The sequence below is a fragment of the Meriones unguiculatus genome, chromosome 12, assembly GCF_030254825.1.
Source record: "Meriones unguiculatus strain TT.TT164.6M chromosome 12, Bangor_MerUng_6.1, whole genome shotgun sequence".
NCBI classification, from domain to species: Eukaryota; Metazoa; Chordata; class Mammalia; order Rodentia; family Muridae; genus Meriones; species Meriones unguiculatus.
Window position 1 is genome coordinate 626,878 of NC_083360.1, and position 24,673 is coordinate 651,550.

Consider the following 24,673-nt stretch of genomic DNA (forward strand, 5'->3'; position numbering starts at 1 on the left):
GTTTCACTAGAGAAAACAGAGTTCCCTAAAATTACTTGTCCTCATCCGTGCACCGTTAATTCCTTCAGGATGAAGAAAGCGCCTTTGTTCTTTCCCTTTCTGGTGCTAGCTTTGGGCAGCCTCTGCTTCGGTGTTGAGTATGAGGCCGAGTGCAGTGCACCCTCCTTGAGCTGAGCTCACATATGCTTTCACTGTTTTTGTCTCTCTTTGGTAGTGATCCATCAACATCTTTATTGCAGCCAATTCAAACCTTTCCCCAACTGTGATTAGACAATACGGCCACAGACTTTCCTTGACTTTGTGTTTTCAGTGTGGCCCCACAGAGCAAAGGACACACAGCATAGGCACGGCTGTAGGCTCTGTGAGTTATGTGCCGGGAGAGTGAGAAGAGGGGAGATCGTTCAACAGTCAGAACGATCCAGAGGCTGCTCTTCTAGAGGACTGGGAGTCAATACCCAGCACCCCCCTGGCAGCTCACAACCATCTGTCACTCTAGTTCCTGGGATCCACCACCCTGCACTGCATACAAATGCTGCACATATATGCATTCAGGGAAACACCTGTACACACAAAAACAGAAGGAAAAGGAGAGTCTGCACTACACTCAGTTTGGGGGTATGTGTGAATTCACTCACTTCTGCTTAAAAGCCATAATAATACATACATGTATATATATATATATATATATATATATATATATATATATATGTACATCTACTATGTGTCATTATTGTTTTTCTCATACATATGGAACTTAAAATGCTATTTTGATGGGTATTTTAACAAGGGAACACAGTGCGAATTGCTAACACAAGGCATAAATGTGATGGACCTCGCGCTTCCCTAACTCCTTCGAGCCCGTGCTTTCTCGTGTGAGTTGTTGCACATTTATCTAAATGCTCACGTTCTGGTTTCTGCTTCTCAGGTATGAAGTATGCTTGGCAACTGATGTTGACTGGTCCACACACTGGTCTCCTGCCTGGTGCAGATGGTAAAAGTGTGGCGGTGGCCCGCCACATGGCTTTCTAAGTAGGGCTGCAGACACACTTACCAAGGCCGTGCCTATGTGTGGACATAGGCGGCATCACACTCCAGGTTTTAGTTTTGGGGTTGAAGCACTCCACAGTGTTCAAAGTCTTCAGTCCATCTCGCCCTCCAACCACATACAGCTTGTCATCTAACACGGCGACACCGAACTGTAGCCTCCTCCCATTCATGCTCGCTACGGGAGTCCACATGTTTGTGCGGAGATCATACTTCTCAATGCTTGTTGCTCCTTAACAGTAACAAAGACAGTTATGTGACTGCAACTTCCGCCATGACTGTGTTATATACACAGAAGTAGAATTTTATCTTGTGTGTGTGGCCGATATATGTCAAGTTTGCATGCATGTGAGTGTGCATGTGGTGGCCAGAAGTTGACGTGTAGTGTCCTCTATCATGGTCCACTTTGTTTTTCCTGAGGTGTCTCACTGACCCTGGAACTCGCTGTTGTTTAGGCTGGCTGGCCAGGGAGCTCCAGATCTACCTGTCCGCCTCCCCTGCACTGGGGTTACACATGTGCCAGCTCTGACCATGGTTTCTGGGGATCTGAACTCAGGTCTTTCTGATGCACTGGAGAAGCACTTTGCCAATGGAGTCATCTCCCTAGCCCCAAAGTATAAAGGTTTTTATTAGCATCGATAGCAACACTTTTGTTGTAGCTCATGAAGCTCCTGCAGAATGGCCCTTGCCTTGCCCGGTGATCTTTTCTCCTGGCACCCTTCCAGGCCTCCTCCCGGCTCCAGCATTGAAAGGTCCAGCAGGGAAGGCGCTCTGTTCGAAGAGGCTGAGAAGACACCCAGCAGTGGGAGGAAATACAGGGGAGCTGAGGATCATGGAAGCCAGAGGTACAAAGGCCAAAAGCAGTTAGTTCCGCCAGCAATCTCATGCGCGGAGAGGAACAAATAAAAATTTAAAAGTATGGGATGCAGCTGCATGGAGACCACTGAGGACTGTTGGGAGGGCTCCTTACTTGAGCACTGAGAGGCGGTGAAGAGATGGAGGCAGATGCTCCATAGAAGAATTATTTGCAGAAGTTTGGCCACAGTGCAGACAGTGCTCCTAGACAGAGAAGGGGGGCGTTGGCTTCCTTTTAAGATCTGGATTGTTGGGCTGGTTTCTAGATGTTAATTGAAAGGGTCTAGTTGAGAGGAAGGAAACTGATGACACAGGGACAAAAGAAACAATTATTGTGTGAAGTTCTAGAGGAAGGAGGAAAGAACAGTAACAACAAAAGGGGTGCAGGGGGCTGACTGTCACAGAAGGGATGGGGGCACTGTCTATGGCAAGGAGGAAGGACAAAGGTCACTTGGGAACAGACTGTGGGATGTGAAGAGAGCCACTACCCATGGGGTTTACCTCTAGAAAATTTCAGAACTATTTTGCTTCTTCAAGATGTGGGACCAGTAGAGATTTAGGAAAACAAATAAAAGATACACTGCCCTTCTTAAAAAAAAAATCTAACTTCCCATTATGTAGAGTTAGAGTCCTTTTGTCTCTGTGAGCTGCTAATTAACAGCAAGTTCTAGCCCTATAAAGGAGCCCATCACAGTGAACACCTGCTATAGTGCTGTAGCATAAGCCCATCAGAGCTACTGCCACCAACGACCTCTGAGAGCCAGAGACAGTTTTGCTCTACACATGGGCACTGTATTTTTTTACAGTTACTGTCTTTTCTTTACCCTACACAATTCTAAGTACTCTGAGATTGACACCAAGTCTTTGTATTCTCAAAGTACCAAACAGAATAAATATTAGCTGGTTGAAAGTATTTTTGAATTTGTATAATGCTTCTTTATAATCTTTGGCAATAATGATATTTTATTCATCTACTCATGATATATATATATGGAAATTATCATCCCCAGCAAAGAGTTAAAGGTCATTTGGGAAGCAGGCTGTGTAAGTGAAGGAAATTACTACCCATGGTGTAACTTGATTTTTCATTCCAACCATAACCTTAAACCCTTCCATCAAATAAATCAAAATAAAGTAAAAATTGCCTTCCATCAATTCAAAATCTTTTTCCCTTGATGGATTTTTAAACTATTTTTTCCTTTTGAGTCTTAAGTTTCTTCATTTAGACCTAGTTTATGAAGTAGTAGGATTTTGTTACAAACTGGAAACTCAAATTTTAAGCATCTAAAATAATGAGACAAATATGTATCTTCAAGCCTGTGTGTGTTGGGCGGCTGGAGGGATAAGTGGATAGGAGCACTGGCTACTTTTCAAGAGGACCTGGGTTCAACTCCTGGCACCCATTCAGGCTCCCAGCAGCCTGTAACTTCAGTGGGTGGGTGTGGGCATACACTGCCCGCTGCTGGCACCCACAGGCACTGCATGCATGCGGCGCAGATGTGCACGCAGTGCCAAGGGCTACTTCTTAACTGCTGAGGCGTCTCTCTGGCCCCTGAAGTCTGAACTGAATTTTGAAATACATTGTATGGCACTGGCATTTTTTAATACTACAGACAGACAAGCTCTTCCGGAGAAAGCCTCTCGGTTTGGACCTGTGCCTAAGCCTCAGGTGATGCTTTTTGCGAAGATGTTTTGCTGACTTCTGGGGAGTGAGTGGGTCCTATCAGAGCACTCGCTCTTTGGTGTCATCACTGGCAACATTAGCTTTGGCTACTTGGTTAAGTGTTGTGTGTCAGTCCTCAGTACTTGTAAAGATACCATTTTACCTTTTATAACAGTCAAAGTGAGGGATAAATGCTCCGAAATCTGAAACCTTTTGAGTGTCATGTCTTCTCCAAGATTTTCAGATTAACGATGTTGTACTTTGATGACCACCAAATGGTTAAGCCTTCTCTCTCTCTCTCTCTCTCTCTCTCTCTCTCTCTCTCTGTGTGTGTGTGTGTGTGTGTGTGTGTGTGTGTGTACAGGGGGTTGAACCCAGTGTGCATGATGCCTGTGAAGTAGTGTTCTCACTGAGCTAGATCTCTAGTCCAAACTAAGCGATTACGTTTTCCTAATCTCATTTTCTTTCTACACTAGCTGGCACTCTATGGAAAGAAATAGCTCCCCCTTCTCTATTTGTGTCAGTCTGCACTCACGGGGACTCTATGGAAAGAAACAGCTCCCCCCTCTCTATTTGTGTCAGTCTGCACTCACGGGGACTCTGACTTTATGTTATCGCCATTACTGTACTCACTTACTTTGATGCTCCGCTTACTTTAGACTCACTGGGGTCTCCCAACAAGAGATGTCCTTTTGACTTGCCTTGAATACTTTCCGCCATTAGAGTGTTTTCTGGGCTCATCTTTCCCTGCCCTGTCCCTCGACCAGCCATTTCTCTGCAGGGGCTCGTGGCAGCAATACTTCCCATCCTCCTTCAGATCAAAGATTATCCAGTACCTTTTGTTGCATCCATTCCTCCAACTGCAAACAACGTTCCAACAGTTGACTTCCGAGGTTTTGTCCGAGGACTCTGCAACATGGGTCGTCTCTCAGGCAATAAATGATACTTCATTGCCTCCATGATGAGTTTCTGACATTCTATGTCATCCCGAAAAAGTGCATTGTTTTCCATGTCTGCCAGGAACTAGAAAAGAGCAGAGTGTGTGTACAGTGAAGACACACAAGGTATACTCTTTTATTCATTATTTGTTCTATGGATTTATCTCTAGAATTTTATTTTTTGAGACCCATTATGTGGTCCAGGTTGGCCCAGAACTCATGATGTAGATCAGGCTGGTCTTGAACCCCTGATTCTCCAGCCTCAGCCTCTCACATATTGCAATCATGGGCAGAAGCCATCTCCAGCCTGCTAGTGAATCTGCCTTATGGGTGCAGGGATTAAAGGCAAATATCACCCTCCCCTGCCCTGTTCATGTTATTTCTGAGGCACAAACTCACATAGACTGGCCTTGAGCTCAATATGTGGCTTAGGTAGGCCTTGAACTTCTGATTGTCCTGCCTCTATCTCATAGGTGCTGAGAGAAAATATCGGCAGGAGCTTCCACAGCTAGCTGACTGGTGCCTTTAGAGCATGCTCTGAAGTCTGACATCTTCACTCTCCCCTCAGCAAGCTTCATAGTTTTCTTGGATATCCGAGCTTTAGTTTTCCATATCAATTTAAGATAGCATCATCTAGTTCTCTCTCATTATCTTGACTCTCTTGCCTTTTGTTGTGAACTGTGTTAAATTCTTCTACTACTTGTGGAGAATATACATTTGGTGATATTAGGTCTTTTTATTCAAGAGGCCTTCTCACTTGTATGACTTTCTTTACTATTTTTACTTCATTTTATTAAATTTATTCTTACCCATGTAGTTATTTTAATGCAATTTTACTTTTTCTTGGTTATTTTACTTTTTTAAACTTCACTTTTTGGAAATGTTCTGCTGGAGAAGAAAGAAGACCTCCTGACTATTTTAGGTTGTGTCACTCTGGACTTCAGCACACTCACTCAGCTTCAGCTCTCACGCGTTCACTCATCACCGAGCAGGACTGGTCGGGTGTCTTTTTCTGGGGGGACATCAACTATTTGGTTTATGGTCTCTCAGACTGCCCAAACCTTCGCTGTAATGCTGTAATGGCAAAGTGGAGCCTCTCTGCTCCTGGCTCGAGTGGAGGCGGTGCTAGCGCTTTACTGCTTCAGGCAGTAGTTGCTATGGCATCGCACGACCTGCTTTTATTTAAGCTGCCTCCTTCTCTCCGACTTCCATGCTTCAAATTAAGAAATGTTGCCAAATTCTTCATCAAATACTTTTCATACATCTATTGATACGATCATATAAACTTCTCCTTTTAAGCTAGTGAGTAACAGTTCCCTTGATAGAGTCCTGATAACTGTGCTTTCTTGTTGTTCTTGGAGAACAGTTCCCTGGCCATAGTATATAGCATATTACCCTTTAAAGCATAGTGCATACCATACTCTCCTAACTACCCTATGAAGCATAGAATACACACCATACTCATCCAATCAGATGACTTTTAGTAATGTACCAAGTGGAAAGGTTTGCAGCGTTTCTTTCACCTTGGGTACATCTCAGAGCCTGTTCCCTGACATGCCCATCCACCTCCTCTCCCAAACATTAATTATTCATACAGATTTGCCTTGTCTGTGTATTTCATAGAAACAAAATCATATATGTCCTCTATGTCTTGCTGATTTTACCCAGCATGTTCTCTAGGTTTGCCCATGTTGTAGCATGTATCTGACTTCTTTGCTGATGAATAGTACTCTCCTGACTGGCTCTATTTCTCTTCATCCACCCAGCAGTTGATGGACACTTAGGTTGTTTTCTGTATGGAGCAACTATTAACAGAGATGCTAAGAAAGCTGTGTGCATTTCACACAACTGTGTGGACATAGTTTGATTTCTCTTGGGTAGATAAGTACATAAAATTATCCTTAACTGCTTTTCAAAGCATCTGTACCACATTCCCGTCTCCACAGACATCTTGTGAGTTTCTGTTTCCACGCCCTCACCCACCATGCCCATTTCAGCTAGCTGGGTAAGTAGAGAGCGGGTTTTATTTTGTATTTCTCTAATGGCTAATAAGGCTGAGAATATGTCCAGACTTTGATAACTGAAACCAAAGTTTATAGCACATGTCACCATAAAAAAGCTGTGGCATTTGGTAAGCATGTATCATAAGCCAAAGGCAAAATAATTCCAGTAAGACATGACCTAGGCCCTTTCCCCCTATACACAAAAAACATAAACTTACCACAGAAGCCATTAGTGGGCATGCATAGAGTTGACTTGCTTAGATTAATGTTAGTGTTTGTATTATTTCCAATATAATTACCCAAGTGTTTTCTAAATAAAAATAAATGTGAAATAAAATGTAGGAATAAAGTCTCAGGAGATCTTATAGTAACTACAGTTTGAAGTAAAACATATTTCTTAACATGCTGACAAGTTCTGTAGTTTATTAAAATGAGATTAGTTATATTTAAGTAAACAAGTGAGATAGAAAAATTATAAAGCAATAATAACTCAAGGACAACATTAATCAAGCATTAGTGTAGCAGGTAAGCTATTGTTCAGGAAACTATTGTAATTGGCTAAACTATAAAATACTGATTCTAATACACTCTTGCATTTTTATGAATTCCGAGTGCCTTGTCTGCCACAAACAATGGCAAACCATTAAAATAAAAGCATCTGGAAAAGACAGACATCTTGATTGTGAAGATTCTTATCTTCACTCTTATATTTGTTTGCCATGACCGTTTCTCTAAAATTGTCCCTCAAAAACACATAGAGAATGAGAATGTCTTATTCACCCTGCATAGAACTTGATCAATCCTAGTCTGTCTTCCCTGTAGCACCAACTGTAATATTTCTTCCTTCTTGAATTTGCATCGGATTTTGGTAGAACTCCAGGCAAAAGTAAAATGAAATGACCATAAACACTTCCTTTTTGATTATTCAGCTTCTTTTGAAAGCCATGTAAAATGATCACGTGTTAGACTGGGGAATGGCTCGGCTGGTACAATGCCTGCCACACAAGCATGAACTTGGATTCAGAACTCCTGTTCCCACACAAAAGCCAGGGACCAGGGCATGCATCTGTGACTTCGGCACTGGGAGGGCCAGCGTCAGGTGGAGCCCTGGAGCTCACTGGCCAGCCAGTCTAGCCATGACGAGCTCCAGATTCAGGAAAATAAGGTAGAGAGTGGTCAAGAAGGACAGCTGGTGTTGACCCCCGACTCTGCATGCAATAGCACATACGTGTGGGCACACACAGATAAACAAATTATCTTTTTTTTAAAGATCATTTGGGAGCTGATGAGTTGGCTCAGCGAGGGAAGCCCTTGCTGTGCAAGTCTGATGAGCTGAGTTCCAACTCTGGAACCTATATAAACGTAGGTGAGAACACAGCCCATGACGTTATTCTCTGACCTCCACATGCACATTGTAAAATGTGTGCTCCTAACCCATCACACACACATGTACACACATACACAAATCCACATACAAATAATAAATAAAACTTTTAAAAGATCATTTGGGTCACATGTCATAATTATATACATAATTTCTTCCATCATTTACCATCTACTGTTGGTGACACCATAATAAAGTTAATATTGGAAGCTAAATCCCTTCTAGCTAGGCTAGAGTGCTTTGTCTAACAGAACATGATAAAATCTCAGTGATAACACTGAGAAAACATGATTTTACAAATGTAATAAAGGCCAGAGGTCAGGGAGGATTGCTACAAAATAGTGAGTTCTGGACATGGCATGGCCTTTGCACTTATGAGCTAACAGCATCTGGGATTGCTTGCACAAGACCTATATAAGATCAAGCCTGTCAACACTCCAGCATGGATGGAGGAGGGACTCACAAAGCTCTACCATTAGCTGAGGGGCTTTGGGCTGGTGATAGCCAGGGAGGGAGGCACAGTAAGCTTTTTCTAGCCATGTGGAGTAAGCAGATTGCCCATGCTCCTATACCCCCGCACAGATGGCTGTGCTAACTGTACTTAGTGGGTTCTAAAGACATGAAGCTGGTGTGTGTGTGTGGTCCTTGAGGAGTTGAAGAGAGGTAAGGATAATGGAGTTGATCTAAATACATTGTATTCTATTCTTATAGGAAGTTACCAAAGGTGTGTGTGTGTGGGTACAACAGAGTAACTAAGTGTTGCAGTACTGTAACTTAGTATTATTTTAAGAAAGGAAGTTACAGCTGGGAGAGGTGAGGTAACTGGTGACATTGTGCAACTGGTAACATTGTAGCCGACTCAATTGCATTTGCTCCTCCATTACTACCATTCCTCACAGGGTTCTCAAGTCTGAGGGTACACTACAAGGCTTATTAAATCCAGGTTTCAGGGGCCCATCTCACAGAGTTGTGAGATGAGGCCTGATTATTATTTGTATTTCAAAAAGTTTACAGACACTATTGATCCTATACCTTGAGAACCATTGGGCTAACCCACTGGAGTCCCCTCCTTAACTGTCTTCTGTGTAGTGTTTGATGACATAACATTCAGTCATGGAATTAAGTTCTGCTGGCTCTCTAGTCACTTGGCTAGGTTGGTAATGGCCACTAAATCTTAGTGTTTTCTATAGTCCATCCCTAGGACTTCTGCATTCTTGCTGGCCAGTATCATTCTTTTGCTTTGGGTTTCAACAAGCTAGTAAGTTTTTCTATTTTTTTTCCTCTTAATATTTTGAGGATTTAGGATTTAAGGTGCAAAGCAATTTTGGGAAAATGATTCTCCCTTCCCCATGCTACATGTTCTCCCTCACTCTACAGTCTTCATCTCAAATGTCATCACCTTCACTAACCTCATTCTGCACTAAGGCTCACTCTGGGCCCTTCTTCTAACCCAGTCATTAAGTTTTGTCAGTTTCTGGTAATTTCTCTCTGGTGCTGCCTGAGTGTCTACTTAGCCGGGCTGGACCCTGATAGCCTTTCTAATGGGTTTCTAGTGTTGACCCCGATTCATTCTCTGCAATGCATTTATAGTTGCTGTCCCCAAATAGAATTATGTTATGTCATCCCTATTATAAAATCCTTCCATCCTTCCTCATTGCTTTTAGGATAAAGTCCAAACTCCTTGGTAGGACTAAAGCTTCTTCATGATCCGATTAACTTTCCTCTCTAGCCTGACCTCTTGACATAGCCCCTCTTTATTTTTGGGCTCAGTCAAGTAACTGTTTTTCAAATTTCATAATGTATGCTTCACACCAGTGCAATATGGTCTCTTCTTGGGCCCCACCCCCACCTTTGGCGGCTAACACAAGATGCAGACAACATGACATTTAAGGAAGCTCACTCTGCTTCTCCCTCAGCCATCATTTTGTTGTTTTGGTTTTGTTCTTGAAGGGGGCTCATTATTTTCATGTAATGTGCATTCACCTATTACAGCCTCTTCTTATTACACTGTAACCACAACTAGCTTGTAATATGTTTCCCCCTTAACCTATACCCTACAATTTTATTTTTTTTTAAGATTTATTTATTATTTATATAGTATTCTGCCTGCATGTGTGCCTCTGGGCAACAGATCTTACTATAGATGGTTGTGAGCCACCATGTGGTTGCTGGGAATTGAACTCAGGACCTTTGGAAGAGCAGACAGTGCTCTTAACTGCTGAGCCATCTTTCCAGCCCCACCCTGCAATTTTATACATGGCCAGAGGAGTCTGTAAAAAGGTCACAGAACCATACATGAGTTCAGATCCCAGCTCTGGCTCCCAAAAACTCCATGTTAATCAGTAGTAAAGCAAGCAGAGCCACAGCTGAGAAGGAAAGAATGCATGCAGTTACTTTGTGGTTCTGAACTTCTAGTTTTACTTGTGTTGGACTGATGATTCCCACTGTACCCTAGCTGATGAACTAAATGATCTGTCTTTCAAGTTTAAGAACTCAGGAATTGTGGGGCACAGTGGTACACACCTGTAATCCTAGCACTTGGGGAGGCAGAGGCAGGTGGATGTCTGTGAGTTCAAGACCAACTTGGCCTACAAAGTGAATCCAGGATAGCCAAGACTACACAGAAAAGCATTGTTTTGAAAACAAATAGACAAACAAACAAACAAAAAAAAAGCAAACCAAACCAAGGGCAAAAACAAACCAACAAAACCTCAGAAAGATGTTCTATCCCTAAGTTCATGGGAAGAGGGGTTTGAAGTTTGCAGAACAGAACTATGTTTCCAGGTTATGTGGAAATAAGGGCTATTTCCAACATCTAATAAGATTTTTCATATTTTATTTTCTTTCATTCAGAAAATAGGAAAGAATATTTGCTAGGAACCAAGGAAACTGAAGTCTGATTTCAGGAGAAATCCCTTCTTAAGTTGTTTTTCCTAAACTGGCATTCATTCATGCAGTTCCAGTTATACATAGCGAGGGCTTAGCATGAGGCCTTGGCAATGACTTTTGTCTTCGCTAGACAGAGTGCAAACAGTAACTTCCACTCACAATAGCCAGAAATGATGCATTATCTGCAAAATTAATACCAACAAAGGAACTCTTGTGGCACTTTAAACCCTAAGGAGAAAAAAAAAAAAAAGAAAGAAAGAAAAAGAAAAGAAGGCGAGGCCTGAATCAGCTAGCGCTCTTACCTTTTCTGCTTTCAAGGCCTCTTTCTTTATTCAGTGCCCGAGATGGGCAGAGGAAAAAACTGCTGGGGAAATTCCTATATATTGCAGTGAAAACCGAACAAAGGAGAAACTGTGCAAGCCCGTGATGCCTGACAGCTCCGAGTACACAGGCCTCTGCGCCCTGACACGATGGCATTATTTATAGCACATTTTGCTTCAGAGAATGCATTTCTCTCATCATAATCCTGAGACAGTCAGAACAGAGGTCTCTCTACTTGGTCAGAATTGATGCCACCTTTGCTTCATAGATGGAAAGACTGTGGTATGAATATACCAGGTCACAAGTCAGAGCTTCAAGTGTCATGGAGCCCAGCAATCATGGGAACTTAGTCAACGTGTGACAATGAGTTAATGTAAAATTTCTGGTCTTATTACTAAGTAGTTAGTAGGACAGGCATCTAGTAGAGTCCAATAAAATCGCTAACTCAAAATCAGGAGCGCTGCCTACTCAATGCAACTTACACAGCGTGGCCACCCCTGCACTGAGAGAGGCAGCATTCTGTTAGGTTAGTATTTTTAACCTGTACATTCCACAGGGACACATGTATAAATTACCTTAACAGACCAGCCAAAAAACACACCTGCAGAGGAGTGTCTATTAATTACCTGTGGTGCAAGGAGAGGTAGCCTAATGTAAGCCAAAAGTTTACTGAGATCTTTCCGCCTCTGCTCCAAATCGTGCCGGACCCAAGTAAGAAGTGCATTCAGTATTGTCTCCTCGTTCGGAATGTTCATGTCATCACTGGCCAAGAGTTTTGCAATTTCATTGGCTGGGAGTAATACAAATTCCTGGTTTCTGATTACTTCCATGAAATGTTCCTAGAGGGGGAGGGAAAGGCAAATAAATGATATCGTTCCTTTTAACACTGTTTATATGAAAAAGCTAAACTTTTTATATTAGGTGTCCAGAATAATTTGTACTTTAGACACAAATTTTTTTCTGTTAGGAAAGAAAGCCAAGAGCAACACTAACCTGTATTGCTTGTTAAACCTGTGATGAGTGAAAACAGTGTCCACTCAGTACATTGAAAATTGACCTATGGCATTTATTTACTGCTTTGCTTAAGTTAGGGAGAAGTTTTGACAAGGCTTCTGAAGGATGATAAAAGAAAAATGAAGCAAGTGCCAAGAGAGAGAACTAGTATCAGGCTTATAGTTGTCAGGGAATCTAGCATCAGTGACGGTGCCTCTGATCCAGGAATTGCCTTCAGGCTGGCCAATTAAGTAAGACACCACTAGATCAAAGTCCTATATCACGGATTGGCAAAGCACTCCTCCTTAAAGTTATTTATAACCAAAGTGGCCATTAATGTTTTGTTCTGGTTTGTTTTGTTTTAAAGACAGGTTCTACCTACACAGCTCAGGCTAGCCTTGAACTTGAGGATCATAGGTGTGTGATTCCTACACTTTTTAGAAGACCTTGCAGGATTTCAGATCTATTCAGAAAACTTGAATCTCTTCTAATTCTAATTATGCAAGTTAGTTTGCTTTTAACACACACACACACACACACAAACTGTTAACCTAGCAGGACTTTAGACTGTTCCTGACTGAGTCCTGACTGCATGTTAGGATCAAGCCCTCTATGATTTAAAATGGGACACTAGAAATGCCCCCAAGGTGTGAAATAACTTGCTTATCATTATTATGTTAACTAACCTGGAGAGAAAGAAATCTTTTCTTAAAATCTTTTATTTTTATTTTAAAGTGTGTGCACGCATGTGTGTCTGTGTGTGGGTGTAGATGCCTGCAGAGGCCAAAAGCGAGAGTTCTGGGTAGTTGGGAGCCACCTAACATGGGTGCTGGGAAGTAAATATGGGTCTTCTGCAAGAGCAGCGCATGCCTGCGCCATCTCTCCAGCCCCAGAGAAAGAAACCTCACTTCCTCTGTTTTGAAGTCTGCAAGTCTTAATGCATGAATAGTTTATACCATGGATATAAATGCAAATTCCAAATTTGTAATCTTGTAATGTTTCCTTTACACTTCCTAATGCACTATCTGTTTCAGCATACTGGGTTTTAGGAAAAGAGCTAAAGTTGTTTAAATCAGAGCTAGAGATAAGGCCTATCAATATCTGTTTTCCATATTAAAATGAGAATCATATTTTCCATTTAGCCTGTGGTAACCCAAGCGAGATACTGATCTGAAATCTATCTTGGGCTGACATTCCCTTCAGCAGAGTCTTAGGAGGAAAACCATTCATGAATAATTAACTAAATTCAATTGCTCCAATTCATCATGATTTGTTAAAAGATACCAAAATGAATCTACTTTAAATGATTGATTATCATTTCCAGGAACATATTTTAATAAAATCTCAGTGCTGGAATGGCTTCAAGCAAACTGTTGTACTCAATTGCAGACTGTCATTATACGACAATTTGGAAACACACAGCAAGAGCTCAAAGTTATCAAAACTCAGCTGGGGCTGTAGCTCGGTAGAGAAGTGTTTGCCTGGCATGAGTGAGACCCAGGGTTCAACTCCACACTGTAACTCTCAGCCCATTTATCCTACTTGTCATTTTAATCCTTAATAAATACTCTGCACAATGGGGAACAAAGCCAAATATTTATGAATGTTTCTTTTTGATAGGTCATCTTTGCTGACGAAATGAACCAATTTAAGCCAAATTAGAGTATATAAATGCAGGTTTACTGGGGACAGCTCTCAGGAGGGGTCAGTGAAGCAGCCATGCAGAAGGAGACAAAAAAGCAGAGAGAGAGAAAGAGAGAGAGGGAGAGAGAGAGAGAGAGAGAGAGAGAGAAAGAGAAAGAGAAAGAGTGGGCCTGCAGGCAGAGAGAGAGGAGAGGATATGCAGAAGAGCTTCTTCTGGGAGGGAAATTCCTGGGCTGGAAAGTTCAGGGCAGAGGGCAGGGTATGCTAGCTATGTCCTGTAACAGACAGGGACTGATGGATGCTGGGGGAACCTGGGGGCCCGGTCTGTTTTGGTTAGATGGGCACCTCTGCTGCTTGTCCTGGGTCTGAATCCCAACACTGTTATTATCGATTTTTATAGTAAAATAGCCCAAAGTCTAACTATAGGAAGTTATAACTAAATGATCATTAAGCAGGCAATATGAATTTGGAGGAATATGACATAGTTGTATGCAAAGATATTTAATATATAATATCAGGGGAAAGTCTTGAGAAGTAAAAAGATGCATTTCTGTCATTTAACAATATGGTATGGCCAGGCATGGTGGCATATACCTGTAATCTCAGCCCTGAGGAGCGTAAGGGCTCGAGGACTGTGAGTCTGAGGCCAGCCTGGGTACAAGCACGGTGCAATGGACAAACACCATGTTTGTACAACACTGTGTGACTGTTGTATTTTTCCAATGGTATTAACTGCATTCATCAGTAAGGGGTGGCTAGTTGTCAAACTGTTAGTGTCGCCCATTTCAGAGAAATGCCCTTTCATCCAGTGTATCTGTATTACATGAGTTTATCAGTAGATTATACAATACTATCAGAATAAGTTTAAACACGAAGTTCCTTTCAAAGGCATGACTTTGCTTTCAAGTAGCTATTGGAGAAGAATTTAATGATTTTATACATTTTCTATCCTGAGCAATAAGATTCAGAATTTTAAAAGTAAATGTTTGAGTTTGCTTCTCACCACTCTAATGACATTAAGCAGCTGTCATGATAAACTGGTCCAGAATGCCCTTTCTAGAGGTTAAAGGAAACGTTCAGGTCATGGTCTGCAGCAGTGGGACCTAGAACAAAAGCTTGTGACTGTGGTCTCCACGGAGCTCTGGCCCTGCTCACGCTGCAGGATGTCTGAGCATGTATGTTATCGCGTGCTGACGGAGCTCACGGCCCAGCACTGCACTCACACTTCAATCTGCTTTGTGAAACAAGCAGACATCATGCTTCAGATGCTTGCTAGAGTTGCTCTTTCCCCCTTCAAAATGGTTTTTAAGTAAATGAAAGTACTGAGGGATTTATTTAAATTGAAGATTGAATTTTGCTTTTCATTCTTATTCAGTTCCCATAGCAACATTCAAATCAGACAATCTGCCTCTAAATTACTTATTGTTATTAGAGTTCCACCGCGTATCTCTATTGAAACTAAGTAATGTCAAGTAATGACCTTGACATTAAAAAAAAACAAAAAACAAAAAACTACTGCAACTAATTGGCTATGAAAACAGCTTTAAAACATCCAGCTAATTTCAATTGATTTTGCATCTCAGCCTAAGCAGCTTTCATGCCTGTACTGTAAACAACAGGGATAACCTAAATGCCTACAAATGCTTTCACATGTATAAAATTCCTTCACAAGAAGAGACTGGTCCCGGAGAGATGACTCAGGGGTAAAGGCATTTGCCACCAAGCCTGACCACCGGAGTTCCATCTCTCAGACCCACGTGGTACAAGAAGAGAACTGCCTCCTCTGACATCCATGAGGTCCTCCGGCACTTGCCTGTCTATAAATGTATGTAATAAAAATAGAATACAACAGCCAGGTGTGGGGGTGCACGCCTTTAATCCCAGCACTCTGGGAGGCACAGGCAGGTGGATCTCTGTGAGTTCAAGACGAGTCAGGTCTATGGAGTGAGACCAGGATAGTCAGGGTTCTGTTATACAGAAAAACCCTGTCTGGAATACCAAAATAAAACAAAACACACACACACACACACACACACACACACACCAATATAGCTTATTAATCAAAAAAAAGATGTTAAGTTATAAACTTATTAAGAAGAAAAAACTGCTCTATTTTATTTACTAACATTTAGCTTATTCCAGAAGGTGCTTAAAACTGTGGATATAAATTTAAAATAAAAATGAGGGGTTAGGGAGATGGCTCAGCAGTTAAGAGCACTGGCTGCTCTTCTAGAGGGCCCAGGTTTAATTCCCAGCACCCACATGGCAGTTTACAACTGTCTGTAACTCCAGTTCCAGAAGATCCAATGCCCCCTTCTGACCTTCACAGGCACCAGGCATGCAAGTGGTGCGCAGACATCCATGTAGACAAAGTGCCCATACACCCCAGAAAAAGAAACGGCAATCTACAAAGAAGTGTGGGGATGCGGGTGGACCCTAAGGACTCACTTTGTAGCTCATACTGCCATTGCCGTGCCTTATGTTTCCCAGGGTGCCCTGTGACAATCATGGAGGACTCAGATCTCAGGAGGAATGACACCACACGGGGAAAGCCCATGACAAGGGGGTGGTTTTGTGTGTGTGCTTCTGTTCAGAGAAATCCTCATAGCTTTTTCTAAATTTCTATAATGAAAACTGCTGAAGCTCCGTGAGTCTCTTTCCAAGATAAACCAACTCAACTGAAGGGTGGAAGACAGAGGAGGAATCAGACTAAGCAACAGTTCCTCAACCTTTCTCCTTGACAAAGCCATGCAACTGAATAAATGTACACAAACGCTGTACTCTTTCCTTTCTTCGCAGTTATATTGCCATAGGTGAAGCATTTAAGGCAGCACTGGGTAGTCACTTCCCCTGTGGTAAGATAGTCCACTCTTTAAAAACCCATCCCCACTTCCTGTTGTGCATGTAAACATGTTTTTGTTTTGATCCCAGGTGTAGGATATGGGAGTGATTCAGATTGTCCACAGCAGCAAAATGTTTGTGTCATGCAGGCTCTGAGAGCGGCTCTTTGTCAGCTGCAGACAGTTTAAATCTGAGGACTCTGAGGGGAAGAAAGGCTAGAGCCCAGAGAGCTTTGAGAGGGCTCCGAAGAAAGAAGACTGCTGGTGTCCACCCCTGCTGCTCCTGTCTGCTGCTGATGCAGTTTGATGAGAAGTCGGAGATCTCCTGAAACGAAGACTGGACTTTCCACAAGGAACCTGTCCAGCAGGAAATAGCTAAAGAGAACTCCACCTCCCCCTAATGTTCCTTCTCTCCTAGCTGGTGTTGGGGTGTTGGAAGGGACTGGATGGAGAAGGGAGGAAGAAACATAAAAAATGTAAATAAAATAGTTTTTAAAAGGGTGTAACAACTTCCTGTTCTCTTCTACTGCTGAAACTGAAGGTTGGTCCTAACAAGATGCCATCAATATGCCCTTTATTCCTTTGCTGTCCTAGATCAATCATAGTCCCATTACCTCTAGGCTGCTGACTAAGAACCTCCTCTGGGTTATTTTGAACACACGGTTCATTGCAGTCAATCAGAGCACTGTTCCACACGGTGATGAGCGCTTCTTGTGGAACCAGAGGCCTCTGAAATAGGTCTCCATTCATCCTTTTCTTGTTCATCTTAGTGCCACAGCCACCGGCACTGCACTACCTGCGCCCACACGATGGATCTGAAGCTCAGCAGGTGCTCTCAGGAGATGCTGAGGAAGCCTGCTTTAGGAGCGGCACACCTGCCATTAGGAGTCTCCATCAGCAGACTCCCCGCTCGTCTTCCTTTCCCAGCTTAGTGCTACGCCATAAACCTGAACCTCAAAACTTGGGGCAAAACCACACAAAAACAGCAACATATAGATAGATGAACTTTCAAAGACAAGAAATGGGGCCAGGAGCACATGACTTTCTGACTTTCAAAAAATACACACCATAGTGTAATTGTGAGCCACTTTATGCAAATCTGTGCAGCCTTGAGCATCGGCAAAAGATCGGATTCCCAGACAGTTGGACGGGTGGAGCTGCTTCATCAGGAACTTGCAGCAGGCCTCCACAACGTGGGAGAGCTGGAGAAGGCACGCCGTGGACAGCAGGCTCTCGATGCTATCCTCCTTCAGTTCAAGTCGGCCTAAGAAGAGGGAGGCTGTCAACAAGTCAGTTCATCAATCTTGCTTTATACAATACCTGATGGTGACAACTCGATTTCCAAACAAGAGCTCCTTACACACCTTACAGATCTAGAAGGCTTACGAATCCAAAAAGAAAAATAAGGGGTTAAATGTAAACAATTTTATCCCCTTGTGACCTCTGCTTATTTTCAGAATCTTTAAACGTTGCACTAATTAGTAACTAGTATCTCTGATGAATAACTCTTAAATCTTAAATGTACACTTTTGACTATATTGTGTGTATGTGCACACACATGCACATGTGTGGACATGGAGGCCTGAGGAAGGCATCAGATGTCTTGTCTATCACCCCTTTGTTTGAGCTCTGACAGGGTCTTTCGCTGAACTCGGCACTCGCAGCTTTTATGTTTGTTTTTTAACCTCAGCTGTCCAGCCAGAGGCCTCTATCTTCCAGTGCTGGGGTTACAGCTACACAAATCCACACAGGTTTTATGTGGGTGCTAAGGATCTGAACTCAGATCCTCATGTTTGCACAATGACTGCTCTGACCCGCAGTTACCCGTGCTATTTTTATATAAATACTTTAAAGCACAACCCATGGGACTGAGGAGATGTCGCAGTGGCTAAGACTACGCTGTTCTCAGCAGACAGCAGGCAACCCACACTGCAACGACAGCTCCAGGGCTTCCAGTGCCTCTGGGAAGCAGTCATTGGCTGTACTCGCACAGTACACACTCACACACACTCTCTCTCTCTCTCTCACACACACACTCACACATTCACTCACACACACGCAGTTAAAAAATTTAAATGTATTATTCAAAAGCTTCATTATGATAATCATTTTAAAGGTTTTAACATATTTTAACCAATGCAGAATAGCATCAGAGGCAGTGATGACCATAGCAGAATTAGCTTGCTTTATTCAAAGCAGAAATATGAAATCTAGAGGTAGGGAGGCCAGAAGTTCGAGGACATCCTTGGCTTGAACACAGTGAGTTCAATGGCAGCTTGAATATATGAGACCCTATTTAAAAAACATAAACAGAAGAGATAGAAAAAATAAATCTGAAATCAAATTCCATAACATAGATCTGAAGGGCTTTAGTGTTTACTTCTGACTTGTTACCTGTGTATGCGTATTGAATTAAGGACCACAATGAATTCGGTTCTACGCCTTCCATTTTTATTTCTTCTTGCCTTGCCTCCCTGACATCATTAGTAAACATAGCAGCGAAATAATCCGAGACGGAGGAGAGCACCAGTCTGAGGACACAGTAGAAAAGCAATCAATGAGTACATTAAAGCTGGATGTTCATTAATAAATGCATTCTCTTCTTTTTTTATTTGGCACTCACAGGAGTACACAGCACTGGTAAATGCTTCCTACATTAGACAAATCCTTTCATGCTCTACTTCCTTCTTCTGCATGATAAATTACCATTACTGAAAATTTTCTGCTGAGGTAAATGATTTTACTATGCAAACATCACTTTATGAAATCTTTTTGAAAAAGCTATAAACACTTGCTATATATAATATATATTTACATGTATGAGAAAAGAAAAATGTAAAGGCTGTTTTCTCTGCCGATTCTGAAAATAATCTAAACAAACTGGGGCAGAAGTGAGTATGTAGGACAACTAGAAAATAGTCTTAGCAACTTATATAATGTTTTAAACTTTTAATACATTTATGTATTTCTTGTTACAGTCTGTACATATAATAAAAAGATACGTGCTACAGGGCAAAAAAGTAGGCCACAGATAAATGTGTCACTCAGGCCAAGACCTGTTGCTTAAAATTACTATTCTTGAGGGAAGTGAAGACTGGGCTAGCACTGGGGAAGAAGGCGCAGCCAGCGCCTCACTCAGTCCAAGGGCAGAAGGAGCACACCCATCTCCCGGGCACAGGGACCCATGAGCGCTCAGGGCTCCGAGAGAGAGCAGGGGGAGTGGCGGGACAGCACCAGAGACACAAGGTGAGCTGGTCGCACAGGTCCCCAACTGTTCTTTGGCTTTCAAGGCGGTGACCTGGGGAGTCACCGAAAGCAGTGCAGAGCAGGAGGGGGCAAGGAGTCCTCAGGTCATCTGTGCCAGGGCGTGGCGTCAGCACATGCTGGTGGCCCAGGCAATGAGCTGAGTTTCCGAGCCACTATGAGCCGCCTCCGGGTGCCTCTGGGAAATTCACGGAGAAATCTCCTCTAAGAAACCACATTCGTGTCACAGACTTTTTATGGAAGGAGTTAGTCAATAAATGCATGCCCTCTGACAGCTATAAACCCACTCTCCTTTCTAATGGTTTTATTTCCACTTTGAAGGGAATTTTACACAAACTTTTGGACAATGTTAATTAATGTTGAAAGGCAGAAAAATAATCTGTGTGTCATAGTGGCAATTAACAAGGAATAACTGAACAATGAATTATTCTTTCCTAAACATTTTCTTTTTACCTTAAAAATATGACATTTGTGTTACAGGATCCCCTCGCCACTAACATTTTTTATACTGCTTGGGAGATCAGCAAACAAAATGAGGAAATACACGGGAGTTTTGAAACTTACTAAGGGGCAGGAGTGAACCTAGGTGGTAAGAGTCCATGTTTAGCACACAGGCTAACCCACATGTTCAACCCACAGCATTAAAGAGAGAGAGAGAGAGAGAGAGAGAGAAGCTGGGTGGGGTGGCACACACCTTTAATTCTAGCACTTGGGAGGCAGAGGCAGGCTGATTTCTGTGAATTTGAGGCCAGTGTGGTCTAAAGAGTGAGTTCCAGGACAGCCAGGCCCTGTTTTGAAAAACCAATTTAAAAAAAAAAATGAAGATTTTTGTGAACTCTACTCCATGAGATATTTTTGTGTGTATGCTTCTGGCTAGCCACGAACTCTAATTTCCATCAAGATTATTTAAAACATTTAATGGGTACTTAACATGCATGAAAACTGTTTATTGTCGCTGATATCTGCAGCAAACAGTACTGACTGCTCTGGGGCTAATGCCTGCGTATCCACAAAAGAAAGCGGACACCGTGGTTAGGAGTCTCACACGCGGTTCTCCTTACAGACATTCCGTGAGACAGAGTGCCCCTGAGGCCTAAGGGTAACTGGGGTGCAACACCTCATCACATGTACGTTATCTAGGGCTATTTCACACATATAGAAATTACCTGTGAGCTGGAATCCTACGATCGCCAGCGACTAAAATGACATCGCACAGTTGCTTATGTCTCAAGTAGTTCTCCATTTTTTTAAACGTTTGTTCTGCGTGGTTAAGTGCTTGGAAGAATTCATCTGATGAACACGGCTCCATAGTATGGCTGGATGACAATGTCTGGCTACTATTGGAAGTCCTGAAAAAAAGAAAATACACATTAAAAACAAACCAAAAAACAAAACACCATGTCCTTAAAGTTTTTCCCCCCTAAGTCCCTTTAAAGCCTTCACGTGCAACATAAGAAGTGATGTCACCAATCAACATTAGTGGATATTAGTAGAAAATTAGTGTCGCCATCTCTTTTTCCTGTACAGGGTCTTACAGCGCACCCCTGGCTCGCCTCAAACTCTAGCCATCCCTGCCTCTGTGTACCAAGTCTTGGGTTACAGGCACGCATGGCTTTCTACTTCTGTGTTTTGAAATCAGTCCTGCTGGGGTGTGGGTGTCTTGTAAACACATTCTTTGACTACCATTTTTGAGTTCTCTCTGCTAAAGCCTGTGACTCTGGGGACAAGAACCACGCTATATTCAGAGTGATGGATGCATCTCCTAATACAGTTAATGGCATCATTATTATTGTGTTTGAGATACAAGTTATCATTTCCTTAGCTGGGTTATTTTCTATAGGTTACCTATAAAATATACTGTCATTTTGCTTTTGTTGTTGTTGAAAATCATGAGAACAACATAATTCTCTCAAAAACTCAGATAACCAATAACATGTATGTAAAAAGTTAAACTAGTTTAAGGTAACTTGACGGCAGGGATCAGGGCGTGTGTGCTGGAGTGGACCACAGTGCCGGATGTGTTTGGACCATCTGAGTCTCAATACCCAGGCAGTGTTGAACTTAGCTCTCGTTTTCAACGTCTCTGTGGAATGTTATAGTGAATTAAGCTTCAGCTTACTGTAAGAGGATTTTCTTAATATAACTAATAACATTATCAAAAAATCAAATCTTTTCACTTTTTAAAGTAAGAGGATCTGAAATCAATGAAATTAGTAAGTTCCTTGCCCATGGTTACGGTTTGTCCATGGTTGTAGAGACTGCTGTTTGGTAAATACCTTTTCCTCCTGGGAGCCTGGGAGCTCGCCTGTATTTCCCAGCCTCTCTTGCACACAGGTGTGTTCTGAGGGAGGGGCATGCATACATTAATATCTGAAGAGCAGGAGAAATATCACAGTGTCTAATTTTTGTAAACCACAAATTCTCTCAAAAACAAAGTAAATGAAGTGCTTCTTTCTTAGGTTCTGATGTGTGTATCTCTTTTCATATGCTTCACTTAAATTCACAGTAATAGCTAACCAATGAGTAAGCTGAAATATCTGAGTCTTCATCCGATCATAAACACCGATTAATATCCAATTTTAAAAGAACATCCATTCCTTAACACTGTCATCACTAAGTTACTATAGTCTTTGATACTGAGAGGCTCCCGGCTCATTACTATACCATCTCATGGCTTCTCATGGCTTCCAGGGGATTTTGGTTCAAATACTAAGACAAATCCAGATATTGTATGCATCACTAACACCTGGGTCTGAGGGGAGGCCCAGGCACTAGAGTTTTCAAAAGCCATGAAGTGTTTCTAACCCTTCCATGGGCTGAGGACCACTGTGGTACACTTTGGTTAGGAGGTAAACATATTAGCAAGCTGAGTGTATGAGAACCTACAGTTCAAAACACTGATTTGCAAAATTTTCATTTCTAGTATTTATAAAATGAAATTCCTAGAATAAAATATTTAAGTGAACTAGTAGAAATTAGTGGAATATTTGTTATTTTAAAAAGGAGCATATAGGTGAGCTATTATAACTATTTTTACATTTTATTTGTTTTATGTGTATCTGTGTGTGTGTAAGTGCACTTGTGTGCAGACCAGAAGGAGGCCCCAGCTATCCCTGGAACTAGTCTTACAGGCAGCTGTGAGCCACCATATGGGTATTGTGAACCAAACCCAAGTTCTCTAGAAAACAAGTACACTAAACTGCTGAGTCAGCTCTCTAGCCCCACTGTACATATCAGCAATAACAAAAACCCCTCATGTCTCTAAAAGAATGCTTCAAACTTTTTCCTTATTTGCTATCAAGTCTTCAGCTGCTGCCACCTTAAAGGAACATATTATTTCAATGTGACAATTAGTTACAGCTCTCTGAAGACAGAGACCACGTCTACTCCTTCAAATGAAGGTTCCAACGAAGTGCAGGCTTCCAGTTTGCATCCATGGACAAGTACAGCTATGTTAATAACGCACGTGTGAACAGCAAGGGGCGGAGCTTCTCAGCAGACCTCAGCAGCTGCGCAGCTCCCCAGCAAGCTTGCTTTTATTTCTTTAAAGGCAGTTGGGACAATACCATTATAATATAATTCTAACAGGTACTTTCTTAAAAAATAATTTACTGCATACCCATCCCACTATAGGGAATTAAATTATATGCATTCTAACTACTATATGTATCATTTTTACACCTAAAAGAAATCTATTCTGTCACTTAATTCACGTGTCTTATCTTGCAGAGAAAAAAATCTGAGGTCCTAAGTGGCCAATGTGACCAGCTAAGGCCATGCAGCAGCCAGTTTACTGTACTGGACCAGAAGGCATTTGAACTGGTTGCAGTGTCCACATAAGAATGGAAATCCTGCTTACCTGTACACTAAGTCCAAGGATTACAGTCTTAGTCCGGGGACTAAAGTTTTGACGGGAGGATGAAGTCCACTGAGGGCAGGCATTAGAGTTAAGGATTTCAGACTGAAGCCCACTCCCATAGGACAGCTCCTCAGCTAGGTATGAAAGCAACAAATTGGGTGGCTTCCATGAGATGGAGAGCACATCTCGTCCGTGGCTTTACGTATGTAACTCACAAGTGACCATTTCCTGACTCTGTCTTTTCCTATGTGCTTTACTTTAAGAGTTGAGTTGGAGAGTACTGGAGAGTGATTTTAGTGATTTTATTGCAGACAGCATTTTAGGAAGGTTCTAGAGTTGTTACCCAATACAATAGCAATTTTTGATTCATTTCAGTTTAGAAAAAAACCCACAACGTTTAAATTTAATAAAATAAAAACTTCAACTCCTTAGTGATTGGACTAGTCACACTTTAAACACCTAGTATGGCCCCAGTATAGGCAGAGGAAACACGTGTAACATTTTTTCAGTGCATGGAGTCTTACTGAACAGTGCTGGTCCAGAATCCTACTGACCTGGGTTCAGCTCCTCTCCTGTCACTCCTTAAACATCACTGGGGATGCTATTTTATTTCTCTAAGCCTTATCTTCTTCACCATCAAAATAGGAGTAATACACAGTATTTTATTTTAGAAGATTTCTTGTAGGAGAATTATGAAATGAAACAATTCATGCAAAGTCCCCTCAGGGTTAAGTATCAGTTTGCTTTGCAGTGGCTAATGAAAGGCCTTTAATCTCAGCCTTTTGTCAATATAATGCTGTCTGGTTGTCTTTTAAAAGGTGATCCCCATTATTACCAATTTTTATAACTTAAGTTCATGCTTCCTCTTTAAAATGGCCTTTAGTAAACCAAGCAGGCATCCTAACTTACAATGGAAACAGCTGGGAATAGGTCAATTGTGGAGCATTTGAAATATATCTCTCTGTTCTGCTTGACC

General features: G+C 42.0%; 1 protein-coding gene across 4 annotated transcripts in view; it reads right to left on the bottom strand.

Annotated features, from left to right (window-relative positions):
• The window catches only part of Klhl5 (kelch like family member 5), a 63,514-nt gene that overhangs the window by 8,789 nt on the left and 30,052 nt on the right, over nt 1–24,673 (bottom strand). For 2 of the 4 annotated variants that reach the window (XM_021640684.2, XM_021640682.2), the window contains exons 2-7: nt 21,005–21,187; nt 18,969–19,105; nt 17,642–17,838; nt 11,724–11,936; nt 4,399–4,585; nt 1,052–1,276 (exon numbers count right to left, since the gene is read on the bottom strand). In XM_021640684.2, coding sequence (XP_021496359.1) covers nt 1,052–1,276; nt 4,399–4,585; nt 11,724–11,936; nt 17,642–17,838; nt 18,969–19,105; nt 21,005–21,147 — 1,102 coding nt within the window. In that variant the 5' untranslated portion in view covers nt 21,148–21,187. Of the gene's footprint in view, nt 1–1,051; nt 1,277–4,398; nt 4,586–11,723; nt 11,937–17,641; nt 17,854–18,968; nt 19,106–21,004; nt 21,188–24,673 lie in introns of all 4 variants that reach the window. The other 2 variants (XM_021640683.2, XM_060365274.1) reach the window with 1 other exon arrangement.